Source organism: Lepisosteus platostomus, chromosome 14 (assembly GCF_059453375.1).
Source record: "Lepisosteus platostomus isolate fLepPlt1 chromosome 14, fLepPlt1.hap1, whole genome shotgun sequence".
NCBI lineage: Eukaryota > Metazoa > Chordata > Actinopteri > Semionotiformes > Lepisosteidae > Lepisosteus > Lepisosteus platostomus.
In genome coordinates, this window is record NC_142624.1 from 30,479,965 (window position 1) to 30,501,301 (window position 21,337).

The 21,337-nt window shown below is 35.5% G+C and overlaps 1 protein-coding gene across 3 annotated transcripts in view; it reads left to right on the forward strand.

The window, feature by feature from the left end:
• kalrna (kalirin RhoGEF kinase a) overlaps positions 1-21,337 on the forward strand; it is a 215,467-nt gene that overhangs the window by 163,015 nt on the left and 31,115 nt on the right. For all 3 annotated transcript variants that reach the window (XM_088605585.1, XM_088605583.1, XM_088605584.1), the window contains exon 35: positions 19,279-19,577. In XM_088605585.1, the coding sequence (XP_088461711.1) occupies positions 19,279-19,577 (299 nt within the window). The remainder of the gene's footprint in view (positions 1-19,278; positions 19,578-21,337) is intronic.

Below are 21,337 nucleotides of genomic sequence, written 5' to 3' on the forward strand. Positions count from 1 at the left end.
TGTTGACTTCTCCTTTTGTCACAATGATTCTAGTACAGTTCGTTCTGATGTCAATTAATCCCTGTTAAGGATCCTGAGTTCATTACACTGTCCCAATGTACACACCATAACGTGTTTATCTAGAAACAGTAGCTATTATTATGTTGCCACATCTTACTCAATGTCATTAGACTTCCTCTTTTTCACAGTTCCCTCTTTTATAAATAACCTGCAAGTCCTCCTCTCAATGTCTCTTTGTTATGGAATGGAACTAATTTGTTTATGGAAGGTGCTACTGTGCATTTGAAACATTGTATTTTCAATGTGGAAATGACCAGAAAGATTTAGAACAGCTTTTCTTATTTAGAACTTGCATCCACACTGAATAAGAACTCCAATTACATGTGTAGCGTTTTCATTACTTCTGCTCACATAACTACAGTATATGTCATGATGCTAGAGGCCATGCATTTTATGCGTGAAAGTCTCCTTTACCATTTTTGTAAGTTAAATCATAGGGTATGGCTTCTTAGTAGTGTTTAAGGCTGTATGTTCTTAGTATATAGTTCGTTTTGTCTATACACTACCCGTCGTTTTTTGTTTACTATGTAAACCTTCTCTGTTGATAACACATCACTCAAAAGGATGTCTTTAAACTGAGTTAACTTAAACACAATTGTTCCCCTCTCACCATACCCCTCACAAATTGCACTTTCTTATTCCCTTGGATCACTGTTTATCCCTAGTAATTGAAAATATGTTTTGGGCATCATGTGGATCTTGCTGCTTTAGCCTCTGTCAAGGTGCTGTACTTCTGTCTTAGCTAGAGGCTGTTAGGCTGTGTGTTTTTTTTTATTTAAATTTACAGATTACAAATTCCAGAAAAAAAGACTGTGTTTTATTAAGAATCATAATAGTTATTTCTGCAATAATGTGTCTTTCCAAAATGCAAATCGGCTGTAACATTATTGACTTATTAGGGAACACTTTTCCATAATGCGAGTGCATTTTGGCTATAATACAATTCCAGTGTACTGGAGCTAGTTACATACGTAGAGTAAAACAGTTGTGCATGCTGGTATATTCTCTCACGCACTGCTGTCAGTCTTTGTTCAACCTGCATGGGCTTCAAAGTTGTGTATCTGTGCTAAGCTACTATATTTTCATTCTTTGGAAACATTTATATAAATATTGCTGTTACAATGAGGGGCAAGGGTATAGTCTTCTTTTAGTGTGTGTGTTGCAAGTGAAAAGAAAAGTGATTTACTCTAGAACAAAAGCTTGATGTTGTAAAGAGATGTGAGAGAAAGGAAAGAACGTGATCTCGTCTGCACTACTGGGTTTATAATAATAGTGGGTATTAAATGTTTCTTACAAAATAATTTCTCACCCTCCTCCACCTCAGAATTTCCCATTTCAAAGCAATGTTAATACTGATGCGCATTATTCCTTATTTTATCAATTTCTTCACTCTGTTCTGTTTAGAAGTATCACAAGAACACATTGTGTAGAAGTAATACATTGTGAATCCGAACTCTAGCCCTCAATTCCCAATGACCCAATGGTTTCTATAACTTGCTTTTCTATAAGGTGGTGTTTTCTGGGAACAAACCTATTCATTGTAGCAGAAATACCTGTATGTAAACTGAGAGGTCGGTGGAGAACAGAATCTCAATTACATTGATGACCTGATCAAGAGTCGATGATCTTCGCAATATAGAATACAAAGAAAGAAATCCCTGCTCCTGCTTTCCATCCAGTGGCTCAAGCCAATAAATTTCACTCATGGAAGAAAAAAGGAGAAAGACATGCACAGCAATGTAAACCGTTCAGGTTTACTGTGGCTTTTTCATATGGTATGATTGCTATCAGAAGCCAAGGGAACCATATGGCCCCTGCTTGATAATACAGAAAACACCTTCAGAAAGCCTACTTCCTTCTCTAGTAGATGTTATCTTGTGTACTTCGCACATTTAAGTAGGTTGAGTACATAGGCCTTTTGAGTAGGGAGTGTTTTTTTTCTTGGCATTGTGGAACTTTTTTTCTTCCCCTCCATAGATTGTAATGCCCTACTTTTGTAGCAGAAGGTTATGTAAATGCAACACAGCAAGAGACCATGGACATTTCTGAATATGTTTCACTGCTGTATGCTTAAAGCCAGACACATGCATGTGTGTGTTTGTGTTAACATAAAGATTTTTAAAGCCGAGTACATGTGGGTTTGAATTCATTTTATGGTATGGAATGAAAAAGGCAGCCAAAACCTCACTGTGAGACTAGGTGGCATTTGTGAACAGTTCCCTGCCGACCGATATCAGCAATTTGGATTTTTAAATACGTTTGGAAGTTGATTGGACCCTATTTGAAGATTTATGTTGAGTAAAATGATTGCAGTTTGAAGCTCCAGACTTGGATTTTCTCACTTTAACACAGTATAATTGATCATTACTTGACTGTGTTTTATTACAGCAGCACTTGTATAAAGGTCAGTCCCAGCATAGCTAACCAGCAATCTAACCACTATTAAATGCAATTTAATAAAGTGTAGCCAGCTTCTGAGCTCCCTTTTAACTATGCCTATGACAGTGCACAGTACTGATAGACGTACAAGTCAATTTACTGCTCTGATAAATCTAAAATAAGCATAATCTGTACTTACAACTACTGCATACAATGAGCAGACATTAGTGCAGTATCACCACCCACCCTGCTGATCAGTTATGACTCCCAATATATCCTTTATGTTCTAATAAAACTATTGAATATTTGGAAAGAATTCCCAATGTTTTTTTCACAAAACAGACATTTGAGCCAATTTCATTTATTCAGCACAGCATCACAATATTGGAACAGAAAAGCACCTTCGTATAATGAAATGTCCAGGATCGGGGTGGAGCACTGCATTCTTGGAACGTACATTTGTGATTTTTTTTACACATCTGATTTGGCTTAAACCAGCTTTCCTGTGGGACTGAATGGAGGAAAGCCTGGCTGGGGGGATAAGGCCATCCGGACTGCCCCTACTGTAGGTGAAAATAGTGAAGAAGCGCAGACTGGTGGAGGGATACAAGTTGAAGAATGCTAGGAAGAATCTTAAAGTCAGGAGTTTGTTACCTATATTTATATTTCACTGGCTGTGGCATAATGTTAACCCTTATCTTGACCTTTGTTATAAACTCAAATTTTGGATTTATTTCAGCCATACTTTTGGACAGTGTGTGCTTAAATCTATCAGTAAGACAAGAAGCAGAGGCACCACCAGTGGAGAAATAGCAGCACTATTATAAACTTAGGAAGAAAACCAGAGAAGGCCTTTGGGCCTATTTTGCTTATTTAGGAGTTTAACAGCTCAGTGAATCTTAAATTTTATCCAGCTACTTCTTGAAGGAGCTCAGGGTTTGGAATTCAACCACCTGGCACAGAAACCTTTTCCAGACACCTGCTACAGTTTTTGCAAAATTGTTTTCTCTTCTCTAACAGGAATTGAATTTTCTTTTACCTTCCAATTGTGACTCTGTGTCCTTGTTCTGTACAGAATCTGGATACATGTATAGTAAACTTTTACTTGTGATCTAAGCAAAATAAAAATTACTTAATTTCTGCTGTAATACTGTACATAACTCAAAGCAAAAGCAAAGAAAATTGACATTTTTTCGGTTTCATTGTATTTAACGAGAATTGTTCTAAGGTTGTAAAGGTTCTACAGCAAGTTATGAATTTATCTGTAAAAGTTACAACAGAAGTGATATCAATTTATTTTTTACTTCTTAGATTGGTACCATATTTAAACCACTGTCAGCTAAAAATGTTATACTCAAGTGCCGACCACGTTTACTAAATTCTTAATGCAAAGAAATTGAATAAACCTCTTTGTACAACAATATTTGAATAAAAACACCATTAACTTTTTCAGGTCTGGTTTAGAGATTTAGAACATTGACTTAAAACCATACAATGAATTGTAAACTATGTAGGATGTGCAATAAAATATTAAATGTGTTTATGTTTAACGTATCACATCTAGCTGTCTAGCATTCTCACAAAACCTAGTAGATGTCCCAGTTTTTGGACTGCATAAAATTATTAATTTTTGTGCCCAAATTTAAAATTGTGTTGGGCCTGTGCAGTGCAAGAAAAGACTATTGTGCAGTTTGCCTCTCATACATGCTGCAATGGGTATCTGTGAAATGCATGATGCTTCTCTACTGTAGATGCGAAAACTGGGACACCTGCAGCAGAGGGAATTTGGGAATTCTTTTTTAGACAATCTGCTCCAGTTTTCTAGTGTCTTGCATTCTCTGTGCAGTGTGTCTGCAGTAATAACTCATTTTACCCCTGAGCCAATTAACAACCTCTAGATGGCCAGAATTCAAGGGTGTTTCAAGATGACCGTGATCATGCAACCAAAAATGACACTGAACTATTCAACTAATTAACTGTAAAATCCGGTATCATTTGAAAAACCACAGGATCCATGGTGAATGTTTAATGTTTTAATGTTTGATTTCCTTTTGCCAAATTCAAAGCCAAGGAAATTATTTATTGTTCGATTACTACTTTTAATTATATCATACCATGCAGCTTTCCTACACATACTGTAGCTGATTAGTTAAAAGGCTCAAGCCATTATTCTGTAGTAATTTGGTTACTGAACAGTTCCAAATAATTTCCTTAAACCCTTTTTTATATGGATTCTTAGTGCTTCGACATGTAATCCAAATAGTAAAAACTGAAAGTTCTCAGTTGCAAATGCGTGTAACATATCGAAAATGAGCTTTGAAAAATAATATATTTAATATTACATGTATCCACTGTATGTACTGTAATTCTTATCATCTAAATGGATGAACTCCAAGGCAAACCAGGTGTATTCTTTACATGGTTTTGATGGACCAGTAGGCGACACTCCTCCCATTGAACTAAGATTTTCCAAACAAACACCTCAGTATGGTGACCAAGGACACTATGAGAAGCCGTACTTCTGATAAGACCAGGGGTCCCGACCACGAGCTCATTAAAAATCCCATGTTACTGTTCATAAGAGTATTGATGTTGTCGCTGGTGTCCTGGATAAGTTCCACTCTGAGCTTGAACAATCTGGCTCTTAATTCAATTAGCTAAGCAGTTTCTCACTTCTCCACCTGATCTGCTGTGAAGTGGGGCTGCTGGCACAGAGTGGCTGCCACATGTCACCCAGGTGGGTGTTGCAATCAAGTGGTGAATAAAGTGGCTCCCCTTCTTGTGTAAAGCATTAATTGGTGCTTTATCTTCAAGAAATTATGATAATAAACAATCATACAACCTCTAATCATTTGGAAGGCAAAATCTCTAGCTATAAATACACATTAATCAGTGACGTACACAAGTGTTATTTAAGAATCTTTAGAATACTTAAGGGGGATTTTTTCTTTTATTACTAGCTTCATTTATCTGGTCACTTATAGTTTTTTACCAGGTATGTCCCTCGTAGTTAATTTTAGATTATGTATGACCGTGAGTTTTCCCATACATTGCTTAGAAATAATTTCCATCTAGCCCCAATCTAACTGTGTGATATAGAAAAACATTACCTAGACATGATTCACAAAGGATAATATTTGCCCAACTCAGTCTCACTATTCACAAATTGAACAATTTTAGAAAAAGTCCATTGTTAGATATTAAAAATACCCAGATCATTATGCTGTCTTTATGCTATCAAAGTGAGGTAAAGTTTTTTGCAAATTTATTTTAATCTGAGTTATACCATATCCTAAGTATGTGGAGTAAATGGTATGAAAATTTTATTACGCTCTTACTAAACACAGATAAGCTCTAGAAGGATTTTGGTTCTGTATGTTTTTTTTTACGTCATGTCTTTTTAACAGCTTTAATGATACCTGGTGCGTTATGTATCTACTGACAAGATTACTGTTAAATCTTCAATGCGTTCTTAATGAAAAGAAATAAATTACTAGCTAATACACTGTAATAATAGCAAGCATTCAACGTTGTTTCTTTTAGTATTTACAAAAATGAGAGCAGTCCCTTGGTGAAAAGACCTCGCAGCTAGCAATAGATAATCATGGCTTTATTTTGATGTTTTATTTTTTTTGTTTTTTGCCCGAATGTGTTAAACGTTCTCTCAGCAGGTTAGGTTTTGAATAGCTGGCTCGAGTCAGTGGAGCCTTTGTTTAAGGACGTGTAACATGATCTGCACTTCTGCATGATCCCGGTTTTTTTTCTTCTCTAGGAGCAGCCAGGGAGTTAGACCCACCCCCTCTTCCCTACAGATCCTCCCCTGACTAGAAGGTAGTACTTGCATAGTAAACTAGGGAAACTTAGATCAGTGGCTTCATGCAGAAGCAGCAGCTAACCTCGCTTGCGGATCTTATCTTTTCTGCGGCTTTCACCCTGCCATGACTAGGACCAGGGCAGAATGAAAAGTGGGCGGAAATGCTGTTCCTCCCAGTCTTGCTTTGGTTGGATTCTAGCAAAGTGCTGCTGCTGCTGCTATAATGGAAGAGGTCAGTAACACGGACTTTATCCATTCCAGCCGTAAATATCCTGAACTGGGTGGGCGTTTATGCCATACAGGAGCTAGAGGTTTTCTGAAAGTGGCACATTGATGTTTTTAAAATCACAGCCCATTTTCTTTTTATCTTGTAAGGGGGGGGTTTACAGGGTTTAAAATTAAAATAGGCGATGACATGAAAAAAAAAGTTGTCAGTAGGCTCTTAGTAAAGGTGGTCAGCAAAATAAAGTAGCAGACATTTAAAGCCTGGACAGTGCTTACAGATGCGGTCTTGTAGAAATTAAGTTTTATATTGAGAGCTGTTAGAATGTTTTTCCATTGAATATATATTTATTGGCAAAGTTGAACCAGTTATTTTAACTGTACTTCACCTCATGCAAGAGAACTGAATGGTACTTAATATGTTTCACAAACACCATGGTATGAAGGATAATTATTTACGCATAGTTTTTGAAACATTATAGTAATGTGTAAAAGCTTATAGTGTCTTTGCTTTTTTGTAGCCCTTTTCAGATTTATTAGATCTAATATGTTGAAATGGATCCACTTTAACATCACATGTTATTATGATTATACAGTACCTTAACCTACACACTATGGTCAATCTTGAATCTTCTAGTATTTTAGAGTAAAATATATTAGTAAATGGTTTAATTGTGCGATTTGCAATTTAAATCATTATTTGTCTAGTTCACTCTAAGAGCTCTGTAACTCTCACTTTTTTTCTCAATTGGGGAAACATCAGAGGCAAAGTGCCTTTTGGCTCTATGCTAATTTATCCCCAAAGTGCACTTCCATTATTCATTAACAGAAGAAGCCTTTCCAAGCAATGATTTATAGCATAGAATGCAAAAGTCATGACAGCTAACACTGAAAGGGGCACACAGCTGGAGCAAATTGAACTAAAATGAACTTCTGTCATGTGAGGAAATTAGAAAATTCAGTCACGAATATGACTGCAAAAATATCGTTGTACATGGATAAATGCCATTTCTAATGCTTGCAATATGGTGTAGGAGTAAAAAAGAAAAAAAAAATAGCCCTAACAAGGGCTGTGTTCTAAAACAAATTTTAACTTGATTCTTGTTTGACAACTGTTTACTAAGAGTCAAGAAAGAAAATATCTTGTAAATTTTAATGATGTGTTCAGTAACATCAGCAACAAAAATGGATATTTTATAACCCCACTCCCCACAGGGTACTGTATGTTTCACAGGCATGTGACCTCAGTTGTTTTTATGAAAGTGTTACTGTCTTTTAACAGACAACACTCAGATCCAGAGCTAACAGAGACAAGTTTGGGATGAGCTGATTTTATTGGCCGCGAGCCTGAAAGAGAATAGTGGAGGGCATGATGATGTTACCATGGCCCAAAGAAAGGAGATAAAATATGCTGATCACAAATTAAAAAGGGCATTCTGTGAGGGAAAAGGCAAGTCCAGTGCTACATCATGGTGTATAGACCGTAATCAGTAGGTACATACAAACAGAGACCAAACAGAAGTGGCCAAGACTAACCATCAAGAAAAACAGCTACTGTAGAAGAGAAGACGGTATAATTGCTGCATTCTGTAATCTGAGGCTCATCGTTTTTTTAACCAGCTTTCTGCTTGTTTCCATAGGAAACTGTAAATGGACTTCTTCAAAAAAGCAGGTAGCATGGGGGAGAGTTGCAGCTCAAAAACCTTTTCAATAGTGAAATTCTTAGAACATCCCAGAGTGACCATCAAACCATAAAGACCGATACAGAAGACGGTTTTGGTCAAATGAAACTGTGTGAACTGTTTGGTGATGGGTGAAAGCTGTATATGGGAAGAAAACCAGCCAGGAGACCACCAAAATGTTACGTCATGCTGACAGCATAGCATGAAGGTGACATTGCTGTGGTTTGGACATATATGTAAGAACAGAAGGTAACATTACATGTAATGTAATATTCACAGGAAGGTGACTTGTCAGTAAAGGATTGGTTTTACAACTTAATAATTACACTAAAAACATAGACCTAAGCCAAAATGACTTGAATTAGAAAAAGGAACAACTGGTTTTGAAAGTGATGTGCTTGGCCCCATGGTCACCTGACCTTGATTCCATTCAAATCTGTGGCCTGACTTTGCCGGGAAAGTGGGGGGGGGGAATTAAATTAGTGTACAGTATACTGTGATAGACGATTTGAATAGAACGTGTAAAAATAGACGTATTGCTTACATCTTGCTTACTTCCTGTTTTTGACAGAACCCTTAGGTATGTGCTATTGATGGGCTATTTGATTAGATTAAATTCCAGTAAAATGTTCTCTGTTCCATTTTTTTCCAGATAGTTAATATTTATATATAGACGTAGTAAAGCCTTACCATCACCTTGAAGCAAGAACTGTTGTTTTTCACTAGCCTAATTTCCAGATCAGGAAGGCAAGTCTGTTGCATTACTGCACTTGAGTCTTTGAAATCCAAATTAGTCTTAGATTCCCTTTCATCTGATATGTTTTAAAGCAGATGTTTTCTTTGAAGGTTTATCACGAGTGGGGACATCGCAAGCAACTTAGACAATTGACAGTATGAGTTTATTTTTTAAAATTCTAGTTAAGAAAGATAAATAACTAGCATCTTTAATTCTCTATAAACATTTACATTTTTTACCTAAAGGAATAATGTTTGAAACCTGCAATTCGATGATACCAGAAAACATCTCCAAACAGCTACAAATCCCTTCAATATTTTGGCGTGCAAAAAGAAAAAGGTTTCTCTTTAAAGTGTATGTGCTAGAGAAGAAATTGACCAGGCAGTTTTTCTGGATTTTTGTGTTGCCAAGACAACTTTTAAAAGTATGAGGAAATGAAGCTGACAATGAAACTGTGAGGACACTTGTATTTCATGTTGTCAGTGAAGGCACGCAGCTTAGGGTTTACAGCACAGCAAGTAAAAAACATTTGTCAGCTTTTGTCTTAAATAAGTTCAGTCACTTCCACTTTAGATAAAAGTGAATTATTTTTATTATGTGGAGGCGACACAGCTTACAGGAATGGACAGATCAAGGTAAGAAATGTTAAATTTGATTGGTTCACACGAGCTGAAGTTGCCTCAGATGTGTTGGTGCGTATTGTTGTAGTTGTCTAAAAATATTGCTCATTGCAATAGTTTCACAATACAATAGTTTCACAAATACCCAGACTAGGACTGGTTTTGCGCTACCTAACAAGACAGAACTTGTTTGCCTACAGATAGGTGTGATTGAGATCTGTGAACCAAGTTATTGGTTGAATAAAGGTTTCATCCAAAAGAAAAACTGCAATATCTTATTCAATTATTGTGAAATACCTGTATTGTACTAGTAGTAGAAAGGCTGGGTGAACATACAATTCCAAACATTCTTTGAGAAGTTTCACTTTTCAGTACAATGGATGCCGCCATTTGAATTTGTATCACCATATTTTTCTGTTTCTCTATAAATGTTGTTTCAACAGTCGTTCAATACTTTGAAATCACTTTTCACTCTTTTCACATATTAAATGACTCTTTAATATTTATTTAATAGTATATTTTTTCTTAAGGTGATTGAAATCCTTCAGAAATGTATTTATGTATTCCACAATATTAGGATCCGATTGATCAGATTTGTTTTTTATTTTTGTTTGTAAACATATGAACCATTTGTCTCCTCTCCCTATCCCCAACTTGATCTTTTGATGTCAATGAGTTCTTAAGAATTAAATGTCATTTGAAGTTTTGCGTGTCGTTATTTGCTTCACAGTGAACCGGTTCATAATTCAGAAATCTTGGTTGAAAGAGGACATACATAATTTAATTGAAAACGGTAAACAGCCAAAATATTTTTTGCTTCAGCAGGTTAACTGTTTTGAATTAAAGTGATCTTTCCCTATATTTCTTAGTTTTTTTTGCACTTTTAGGTGTTATCTACAGTATGTACATTTAACAAAAACTCTCAATTTCAGTCCAAGAAAAAGTAACTGACCCATAAAAACTGGATTTTGCACATACTGTATCAAAAACTTCTTGCAAAGTGATTACTTTGAAAGAATGTACAGCACAACTAAAAAATGAAGGACATTAAATGTCTCACAGCCAAAAATTTGTTTTAAAATGGAATTCTCCTTACTGTGGACTAAAATGAAGTAACTTTCTGGACCGTGTTAGTTATTGTAAATCTGCTTACTATAGTAGATTGTCACTACTTCCCTAAACTCTTAATTAAGAGTATTAATTAGAATCATTATGGAATAACTCTTCTGGAATTCTTTTCCACAGCTCTACAGCTATCACATCATTCTAGGATGGTTTTGTGAGGATCCCAAATTTTGTAAACTATCCCAGACATGTAAAATGGGATTATAATGTGATGTCCTTGAATGCCAGTCCATCTAGTCTTCTTACAGGAACTGTGAAACTCTGTTTCTCAACAAGCTTTCTAAATCACAGTTTTTGCTGACAGTGTGTGCTGAAATGCCAGTGCCACAGAATTTCCTGCTTGTGATACTGATTGATATACATTGTAGTTTTTAATGATTTTTGCTCGCTGTCAGGTTATTGCCAAATGTTGTGTTCAGGTTGGATTGTTCTTGTGAAGCATACATCAGCTTCTCAAAGGGGTAATTTCTTGTATTCATTAATTCACAGCCAATTTTGTGGTGCAAATTGAGTGCATCTGGCACAAATTGAATGTTTGAATTTTATGATGTAATTTGAGCTACTGCTGCTTATATTGGGATTCGTACTCATATACCCCCATTTCTGTTATTTTTCTATGTACAGAAGTAATCCAGGTTAAAAAACAAAAGGTGGTGAAACACTTCTAAAATTGTTTGTGCTTTTTGTGCTTTCCCCGTGTATTTTTTTTTCACAACTTCACAGTTTGTTGTTAAAAATATTGCATGTGAAAGTAGGTCTCTCAGTGCTCACACCTATCCATTTGCCTTTGGATAGACTTTAAAATAATGCGTCTTTTAAGATTTCTGCTAATGAGTGAGGAAGGGGCTCTATTAAAGAGTTACATCAGCATGCTGGCTGCAAAGGAACAAGTGAAGATTAATTCCATACTGAAATGTAGAAAGAAAATGAATTAATATCTACTTGTTCCTTTAGAACAGGTGACGCTACTCTGCTACCAAAAACCTGTAATTTCACTTAAGTCAGAATAAATCTTGCTATTTTAGATTTGGAACCATGAACCTTTTTATGAATAAGGCTTAACAGAAGTTGAAAATGTGTGGAAATGAATGATGACTGTACTTTATGAGGAAACTTTAATTTCACTTCTCCCAGAATAGTTTCAGCTAGTTGGCTAGTTTCAGTCAGTTGGAGTGAGCTTTTTAGCATGTACTGAATTTAACATGTATAAATCTAATAAAATAAATAGTGTTTTCCCAGAGTGTTTGTAGAGAATTACTTTTTCTTTGATCCTTTGAAAGCCTTTAATTACTCAACCTAAAATTGTTTTTTAAATAGATCATTTACTTTTCCCCATGAGCTCTGAGATTACTTGGTGATAAAAAGCCCCGATATAGCGTCACCGTAAAGAATTTGAAAATTGTCCCATCATTAGTTTCATTCTGCCTTTTCCTGAAAAGCTGGTTATATGGAATGCTGGTGCCATCAGGGATAGTACATACAGTACTGTACAAATAAAGAGTAATGACTAATGGTAGCCTTTGGCTCAAAAGTGCTAGTGTATATGGAATTGAGTGCTGTTATCAGCGAGACTTGTTCTCTTGGTCCTTCAAAGGCTCTTTAATAAGTACTCATAATGTCTTAAATTCCACGCTGCATACTACAGTATATAGAAACAAAGGGAGGGAAGGCAAGCCTGGTTTCACTTCTTAACAGTATGACTAAGTAATCATTGCATATTGAGAGTGTACATTAAATGCAGCATAATTGTTCAAAAGAAAATGTGTTTGACAAATATTTAGTTTAAATCTGTGAATGGGCCACTCACTGTATTTACAGAAAAGTTTGTCGGAGTATGTACTGTAACATGCTATCCAGCCACGATACTAAAGCCAGGCTTATTTCAAGAAGTGGCCAGAAGAGATCTTTAGATCATTTAGCTACTAACTACCTAATGGGCTAGATGAATCCAGTGACCTTGTTCGTAACCTTTCTTATGTTTTTATTTTCTAAAAACGGTGGAGTTAAAAAATGTACTATGAAATAAAATCACTGTGTCCTCTCGAGGAACAGTGCTTTAGTTACCTGATCTAACTAAAGATCAGTTCTGATCGAACTGTCTGATCGATTCCTAGTACATAAACCTGTGGGAAAGGCTGCTAATGCCTACAATAACATTGTGTCAAGTGGACATTAAATCCATTGTTTGAACATTGGTTGATTACAAGTCAAGAAATAAGACATACAGTACTGTTGCTGTGTTCCTTTAAATGCTAAGTTTAAAGATTTATAATATTATCAGGACCCATAGTAAAAGATTTTTGTGGTTTTGATAAGGTTATTCCACATTATCTAACTAATGCATGTGATTATACAAGGTCATTTCCTTATTTTTACCTAATCGTTTTGGAATATTGCGTGTCTTATACACAAAGATAAAAATGCAAGTATTGGGTGCTAAGAGTTCAGCAGATAGAGAATACATCTCATTTGCAGCAAAAATAAAGTGTGTTGGTTTTGGGTATTAAATGTTTTGGGCATCTTTTTAACTAATTGATTATTATTACTATGACCAAAATCTTCCATTTATACAATGATTTTCATAAGCATTCATGCCATGCTTGATACTCTCGAGTGAGTTTGTTGAATAAGCACTATACCACTTAATCAGTGGTGAGAGTTGATTGGGCATAGGTAATGAGGTGATGTAACCTGTTAAATTTCAACCTGATGAGAATCAAAAAGGACCAACACTGCAAGTAATCAACATGCCCCACTTCTCCAAAGCACATCTTCGTGCCAATCTTGAGGTCCATTAAACCTACAGTACAGTATATGGAATCAGCTAGGTTGTCCTGCTAGGTGTCACAGGCTTGTCCAGGCTCTCTGAGAGGAATGCAACAAAAAAAGACAAAGTGTGCACCCTACTACAAAGCACGCATTGCAGATTTACAGCTTGTAACATTTCCAATATTGGCCATCCCTGTTAGTGACAAATATTATCAGCTCAAGAATTTACTAATGCCATATCCGATAAAATCAGTGTACCTTCTACACAAAAGCCACTTTCCTGATAGCCATTTTGTGGATTTGTGCAGTAGTAAGTGATATGTAATTATATGTAATATGACATTGTGCAGTCTTAATGTGCAGTATGTCAGTAAATATTATATCAATTTATTATACTGTATACTGTATTCAGACACTAACAGTGTTCACCTTCTCGCAATGATGTCCTATTTGGTTTCAAATTTGAAATGATATATATCAATTTTTAAGTATTTTTAATAAAACTTTAATGCTGAAACTGAACCCTTTTTGGGTGAAAGTTGTTTAATGTCAGTAAAAGCTGCAAAGAAAAATCCTTCTATTCCTCCAGTTCCTAACTGCTTTTTCCCGTACACATGGAAAGCCAAAGCAATGGGCACAAGATAGGATACATCCTAGATGGGACTCCAGCCCATCACTGGGAAAGAAAAATCCCAAATTAAAAAGTTGATTGCAAAAGTATCCTCCTCACACCAAACCCTAAGTCAGTATTTGCTAGAAGAACCTTTAACAGCAGTTACAGCAGTTTTGGACAAGTCTCTACCAACCTGCTGAAAGCTGAATTTTGGTTCCAGCAAGTAAAGCAGGTTTCTCACTCGGATATCCTCGTTCTTTGCTCCATCATTTTTCTTCTCAGTCTGTAGAAGTTTCCCAGTCTTTGCTGATGAGTAGCTGCTCAATAGCGTAGTGCTGCCACCTCAGTGCTTTGAGAGTAAGGATGGTGTTGACTGGGAAAATATGCAGTGCTGTGTTTGTGACAGATGCTTCATATATATGCTCAAAAAGGCAGAATGAGAAGTTGTATAACAAAGTTCATCCATATTCATACCCGTAATAATATTTACATGAAACATCAGAATCTTTGGCCTTAAGGACAAGCATGTACTGTATAACCTGTGTTGTGGCTTAGGCTTTTTGAATTTCAAATTAATGGCTATCTGGTATCATAGGGCAATGTGGGAGTAAACATTGAAAGATATTTTATTCTTCCTCTTAATTGCCTCAGACTCTATTCCACATAAACTTTAAACTTCCTTTATTTCAGTAATTTCATGGTTCATTTTCAGTGTTTTTAATCAAGTCATGTTGAAATTAACCACCACCTGAAACCCTAATTAAAAGCACTATTTGACACTAATGGCATACTGTCATTTGTTGCTTTTTCCTTTTTTCTACAAAAAAATAGATTTAAATTAACATGGAGTGATTTCAGGAAATTATGTAAGACCAGCTTATCAACCCTTCCCCATCGTCCTACTGGATAATACTGAACTCAATTAGTTCATCAAGTCCAAGTCATGATGAGAAGACTGGGATCATTAATATGGCGTGTTTATTGTTGTTGTTACTGTTATATAAAAATATAATTTTTCTTCTTTATTATTAACATTTAAAATTAACATTTTCTTGTACTTTTGCAACTTTTAAATAATATGAAGTTTGTGGAGAATTGATAATGTCATAATAATTATAATTAATCAACAGTGAACATCCAAGATAGGTTGGAAGAGCTTGGTTTACTTGTTAATTCATTTCTCATGCTGTCAGTGTGTCCTGTAGTTTACATGGCTCCCTTGGCAGTTTTATCACTGATAAAACTGGTGTTGTGATTTTTAATTTGCAAGAATCCTCAGTCACAATTTCTTGATGTTATGGGCATGGAATTATATCAATCCATCCATCACAAGGCGAATGGTGCAACTGAAGCAAGGAATCCAGTTAACTTCATCAGCATGTCTTTAGAAGATGGCATGGACTTTGCACATTTACAGTACATACGAATATGAACAGTGTGTGTTCCTGGTCCTAAATTGTAGGAGAGAGGAAATTATTTTGGGAGACTGTTATAATTATTAATGCTTACCGTTATTGCTATTTATGAAGGTTTTTCTGTTTTTCTGAAATAAAATTGATTAATAAAATAACTTGGAGTTATAAAAAATCATTAGCAGTCTTGCTTGTAATGAAGCCTCTTAGTACCAGTTGTGCAGTACTGTTTTTTTCCCAAGCATGAGACTGCAGGAAGTCGGCAAACATACAAAGGATCATCTTTGGATGAGATGGTTGTGTTGTTCTTAATGTGTATTATTTCAGTTTGCCATAATGGAATACTGCTCTGAAAATGGTGACTAAACCTATAGGAACTGAGTTTTTATAACTACCATAGGTCCTGATTTTGTTTGTATAACTAACCATAGTACAGCTTTACACCTACAGTATCAGTAAACTGGTTTTCTTTTCATCTTTGCCAGGCTTTAGGTCACAGACAAGTGTAATCTGTTCTAAGGATTTCATTGCATGACACTGTTTCATAAGGCTCTGGAGATCACTGGCATGAACTGGAGCTTTAATTTTGCTGTCTCACCAGCAAGACAACAAACTAAGGGAGAAAAGGGGAGGAGTTCTTTACACAGGGAGTGAGGGCATTGTGCTCCTACATTTGTTTTTCACAATAGTACTGACCTTGACTGCATTCCATTCTCAGCCTTGGTGAAACTGACTTACTGCACCTTAATAGGTCTTTTAGCAACACAGCATTTTTCTTGTTCTCTTGAGTTTCACAATTTCATGTTTGGCTGCGCAGATTAAGATGGTGGCTTACATCTTAAAAATAAACAGGCCCTTCTAAAATCAATGCTTTATCCACAAGATTACTCTAAATCCACTATGAGGTTTTCTGTGTTACAGTTTGTTCCTGCATAGAAAGCCTGTTTTAGTTAGAAAAGTGGGCATGTCTGGCTCTGTGTTATAATCACAAAGCATTAGTGTTTCTTCATGACTGGGCAGTGAGTGCAGTGACTCTCTGTCCTGTCTGAGGATGCCTGTATTTGAGTGAAACAAAGAAGTAATAAGAATTATTTTAGAATTCATCTTTATTCTGAATGAACTAAACTCGGTAGATTAAGGCAACTGATTTTACCAATACCCTGAACAGTAATGCAAGTACAATATTATGCGCCATTACAGAAAAACCATCACGCAATGAATACCTTAAAACAATTCCAGCATATCTTCAGTATTTGTTTTCTTTTTTGTCTTTAAATGGGGCCTTCTTTGATTTCTTATGGTGTGATATTAGTTAGTTCCTACCTGTTATTTTCCTTTAACAATGGCATTATGATACTATTTTCTACACAGGTTTTAAGTCTCATGTACAGTATATTTTTCATGTTGGCTTTTTTGTAAAGTGTTATAATTGCATGTTTTGTAACTAATGTTTGAGGGTGACAACTGAATAGAAACAAGTTTCACAGATGCGAATATCCTGGCAACACCTGCTGTTGTATTTACTGATCTGTAATCACAACTATTGTGAATCCTAAATCCTATTTAATGATAGTTTGTGGTTTTCTCTTCCCAAATAAGGGTGGGTTATGTTTCATGGGCCTTTTATTATAATGGGTTTTGGATTTTTTGGCATGTTTTATTTAGAAACATAGAAGTGTTGTTATGGGAGGCATGACCACTCCAGAATTTAATCAGTCTCTGCTCAGAAATGTGCTGTAGGAAGAAGGAGTGTAATCAGATAGATCTTCTGACTCATGTGAAGGAAAAGAATCGGGAACATTTAGAATTATTTCATCTTAATTGTTTTTTTTGTTTATTCTGCAAATCCTTTTTGTTTTGAAATCATTTAAGTGAGCTTACTTTGTTGGGACTAATATTCAGTACCTGCTAATGGTAATCAACAACACATAGCAGTGCAGTGTTTTACAGTAAGTATTCACCAAGAAAGTGACTTTTGGATTCAAAGCTTCATATAATTCATATAATTTTTCTTCAAGTCCCCAATTAGGTTCCAGCAGATCTGTTCTGCATGGCATCATTTTACACACAGAGACTTGTCTGACGTGTTCACTACAGTACATGTGAAAATCTGTCTGCTTCCATAAACAATGTTTGTGCTTGTGTTATTTACAATTAAAATAATTAAAGCATGTTTAGAAAACTTAAAAATAGGGCATTTGTAGTCTGCGTTTGGTCATTTGTTGAGTTTGGGCATTTTTTGTTTTAGTTCTGTGCTTGTAACTTATTAAGTAGCAATGTGCAAGTCATAGGAGTTACATAGGAGGCACATTTGGTTTTTCGTTTTTTGAGGGAGCAGGGTGCTGGGATAAACCTGTTATTTTCCCTTGTTCTTCCCCTTTGAGGTGCATTAACAAGAATAAACCATATACAGGTGTGTGGAGAGAAGTGTGGCATCACAGAAGGACAGATTTTCAGAGAGAAAAAGACATAAAGTATAGTCAGAATAAAATGTCGACTGTATGACATGACTGTATGAACAGTATGAGCCTTCCTAAATGTGAAGACTTTGAGGTTCTGACAATATATGCAGGGAAATTTATTGTGTGTGCGGCATATGATATATACCATCTGCCCTTAACTTGTGCCTTATCTGTGGAAGGCTTTACTTGTATATGACAGAATTTTTCTCTTCAGGAAGTTTTTAACTGTGTTTTCATAGATAGCATGGCCTATCTTTATATTTGTTTTAATAAGAAATGTATTCTGGATTGCAAAGTAGGTCTGTGTTGAGTTAAAGATAGTATGTCATAGAAGCTAAAAGACACTTGTTTATATACAAGTATGTTACATTAAATAATACAACTATAACATCAATGTAGGAAATATTTCTTTGATTTAAGGCTCGCACTAAGGTTCCTGTGACTAAGCTTCTAATGCTGTAGCTGCGTGGTTTCCTCTGTGAAATTAAGCAGGCGTCTACAGGGATGGCAGGGGAAGAAAAGAGTGTTTCACAACTGAGTGGTCAGTAATTGGATAAAATAGCAAATAAAGTTCCAGCTTAGAGATACTGTATCTCTGAGCCCAAAAAAAATAAATAGATACTGAAGCACCATAAATTGTTTTTGAAGTACATGCACACCTATCATGTGACAGTTTATGAAAAGAGGAGTGGACAGATATATCATTCATGATTCATACTTTGCCTTAAGATGAAACACGTGTTTTGTGAGAAACCTTTAGATAGCTCCTTTTATTAAAAAAAACAATAAATAAGAAACTGGTGTGGTCATGTGTTTTGTTTTAAAGCTTCAGTTTAAGAGGTTTCATTCAAGACACAAATAAATCACTCTGCCTAGTGTTTTTGCCCTAGTGTGATTAAATTTACTGTACTCATTCACTTGACGTTTTCAAGTTTCAAGTGAGACTAATATGTATATAGCAGAAGTTAGTTTTCTAATTCTTAATTTCCTTAATAGAGGTATGGAACACATTAATCACAGTTTAGTTAAAACTGTTGTAGTTAATTTAATTAAAATCTGAAATGTAACTAGATTGGTTTGTTATAGAAAAACACATTGCGCAATTTACATAAATGTATTGACTTTATTCTAACCAATATCATAAATTGAGTTATTCGTTTAAAGATTATATTTGAAAAACAACAATAGAAAATAAAAAGTTATGCTGAACTGTACTTATTTAGTACTCATAAACCTCAGAATGGTATACTATCTGGTCAGCACTGTTTTCTTAAAATACCTTTCAGAACAACATATTTGTTGTCCTTTCTTTAGTACGGGCAGCAATAAAAAAGACACTATTTCCAGAATCAGCTCTGACCGTTTTTTTTATTTCTTTTTGCAGATAATTATTCTGTCTCTGCTGCAGAAAATGGGGGCAAATCTGAGTCCGTGGCCAATCTGCAGCCACAGACTTCAATGAGTTCCATCCAGACAAGCTCCCCAGGCCCCAAACGTTCAGGGAACACGCTGAAAAAATGGCTGACCAGCCCAGTGCGGAGGCTGAGCAGCGGAAAAGCCGACAGCAATGTCAAGAAGATACCCAGTAAGCCTAAAAAGAGGGACAGCCGGAAGAGCTTAGACCTGGGCTCCCCCAAACCGGGAGACAACGAGACCACTCCACAGGATGACAGCGCCGACGAGGTAATGTTTCACTTCCTCTCATGGTTGTGACTTGAAGATGTGAAAGTGAAAATGGTTTTTAAAACATTTTTGCACAGATTCGTCTTTCAAATAACAAGGAGCCCGTTTTCTGAATAATTACCTACACAAAATGGCTACACCTTTTATGTTTAACTGCAGCGACACATAGATTTCAATTGACCGCTTTTGATATTTACTCTCAGAAGCCAGACTTTTAAGAGATAAAATAGGAATGAAGTTATTTTCTGTGGTCATTAACTGTTAAGGAACTCAAAATGTTTAAAGAAGACGTATTGTCAAAAGAACAGCAAAACCTGCTCCTTTTGTCTGCTGTATTCCTTTCTATTTTAGTTATGCAGTCAGTGTTCATGATGGGTGGGTTCCCAGGGAGGCGGCAATTCAATACTGATTCTGCAGCTATGCAAACTCAAGATGTGTGTTTGTGTGGTAACATGGCCTAAACTCTAATGGAAGCCAGATGCAGACAACAAGTTTCATTCCTTGTTAGAATTCACCTATAGTATATCTAATATCCATTTTACCACAGGAGCAAAGCTTTTAACATCACTTACATGACTGAGTTTTTCTGTTTCGCATGTATAAGAAAATGTTGTTCTTCACGCTATTTGTAAACCGCCAAATTCATGGTGGGACCTACAGCAACTAGTTCAGTTCTGTACAAGATGTCTCCTTTCTACTGACCTTTTTTTCCTTGTAAGTTGGTGCTTCACAACACATCCAAAACACACTTTCACAAGTTTCACAATGAATTAATCCATTCACTCCTACTTAAAAAAATAAATTAATCAATTTTCCACGTAGGAAACCATGACGTACAGGGTATATCATGGGACTGATAATTGCTTATTCTTTCTACGTATTCTATTGAATTCAAAAGCTTCCATATGTAGCTTATGCTAAAATGTGACTCACATGGTTGACTCCAGTAAAAGAATCTCATGAAAAAAAACAGTTTTTCTTTCTGTACACCACTGCCACCACACATTCTTTGTGTTGGCAAATGCACTGATGTAGCAGTAAAATAAGTGAGACTAAAATTATTTTTTTAAAATAAACTTGCGTTGCCAGTGTTTTTCAGTCTCTAAAAGAACTCTATAACTAGGAATAGCCTATTGTTATTCAACACCATTAAATGCAAAAATCACCCTGTCTAAAAATTAAATAAATTTAACTTAACATGCCACCTCTTTCTTTTTTTAGTACAACATATATGATCTAAAAACTCTAGGCCTCATCTCAACTAATAATTATTACACAGTATTATAATTTGTATTTATTATTAATTAAATATCATTTAAAAAATAACACTGAAATGTTTTTACACGTTTTTAATTAATCATTATGAGCTTTGCATTTTCCAGTGTTTTGTAAATTCCTAAGTATCATAAGGGTGTCATGTTTGTCATCATTATTTTTGGTTGAGTTTCTCCAGCTTCTGCTTTACCCAGTACATGCAGTTACTTTCATTTGGCTGGTTTCCCATTTCTAATTAGCATTTATGCCTCCAAAAAGAAAAAAAGTGGCTTTTTATGATAATTGTCTTATTTGAAAGCTAGTGCTAACTTATTGTCATAATGTGAATCTCATTGAATTTTCCCCTCATTTAATTTAAATGAATTTCCGTGAATGGAAGAAAAAAATCATTTTCTTCTCATTATTTCACTATTCTTCGAAGCTGAAGAATGTCAAAGAAAATAGATTTCTATCAGATGTTTTTTGTATTATTGTTAATAAACATA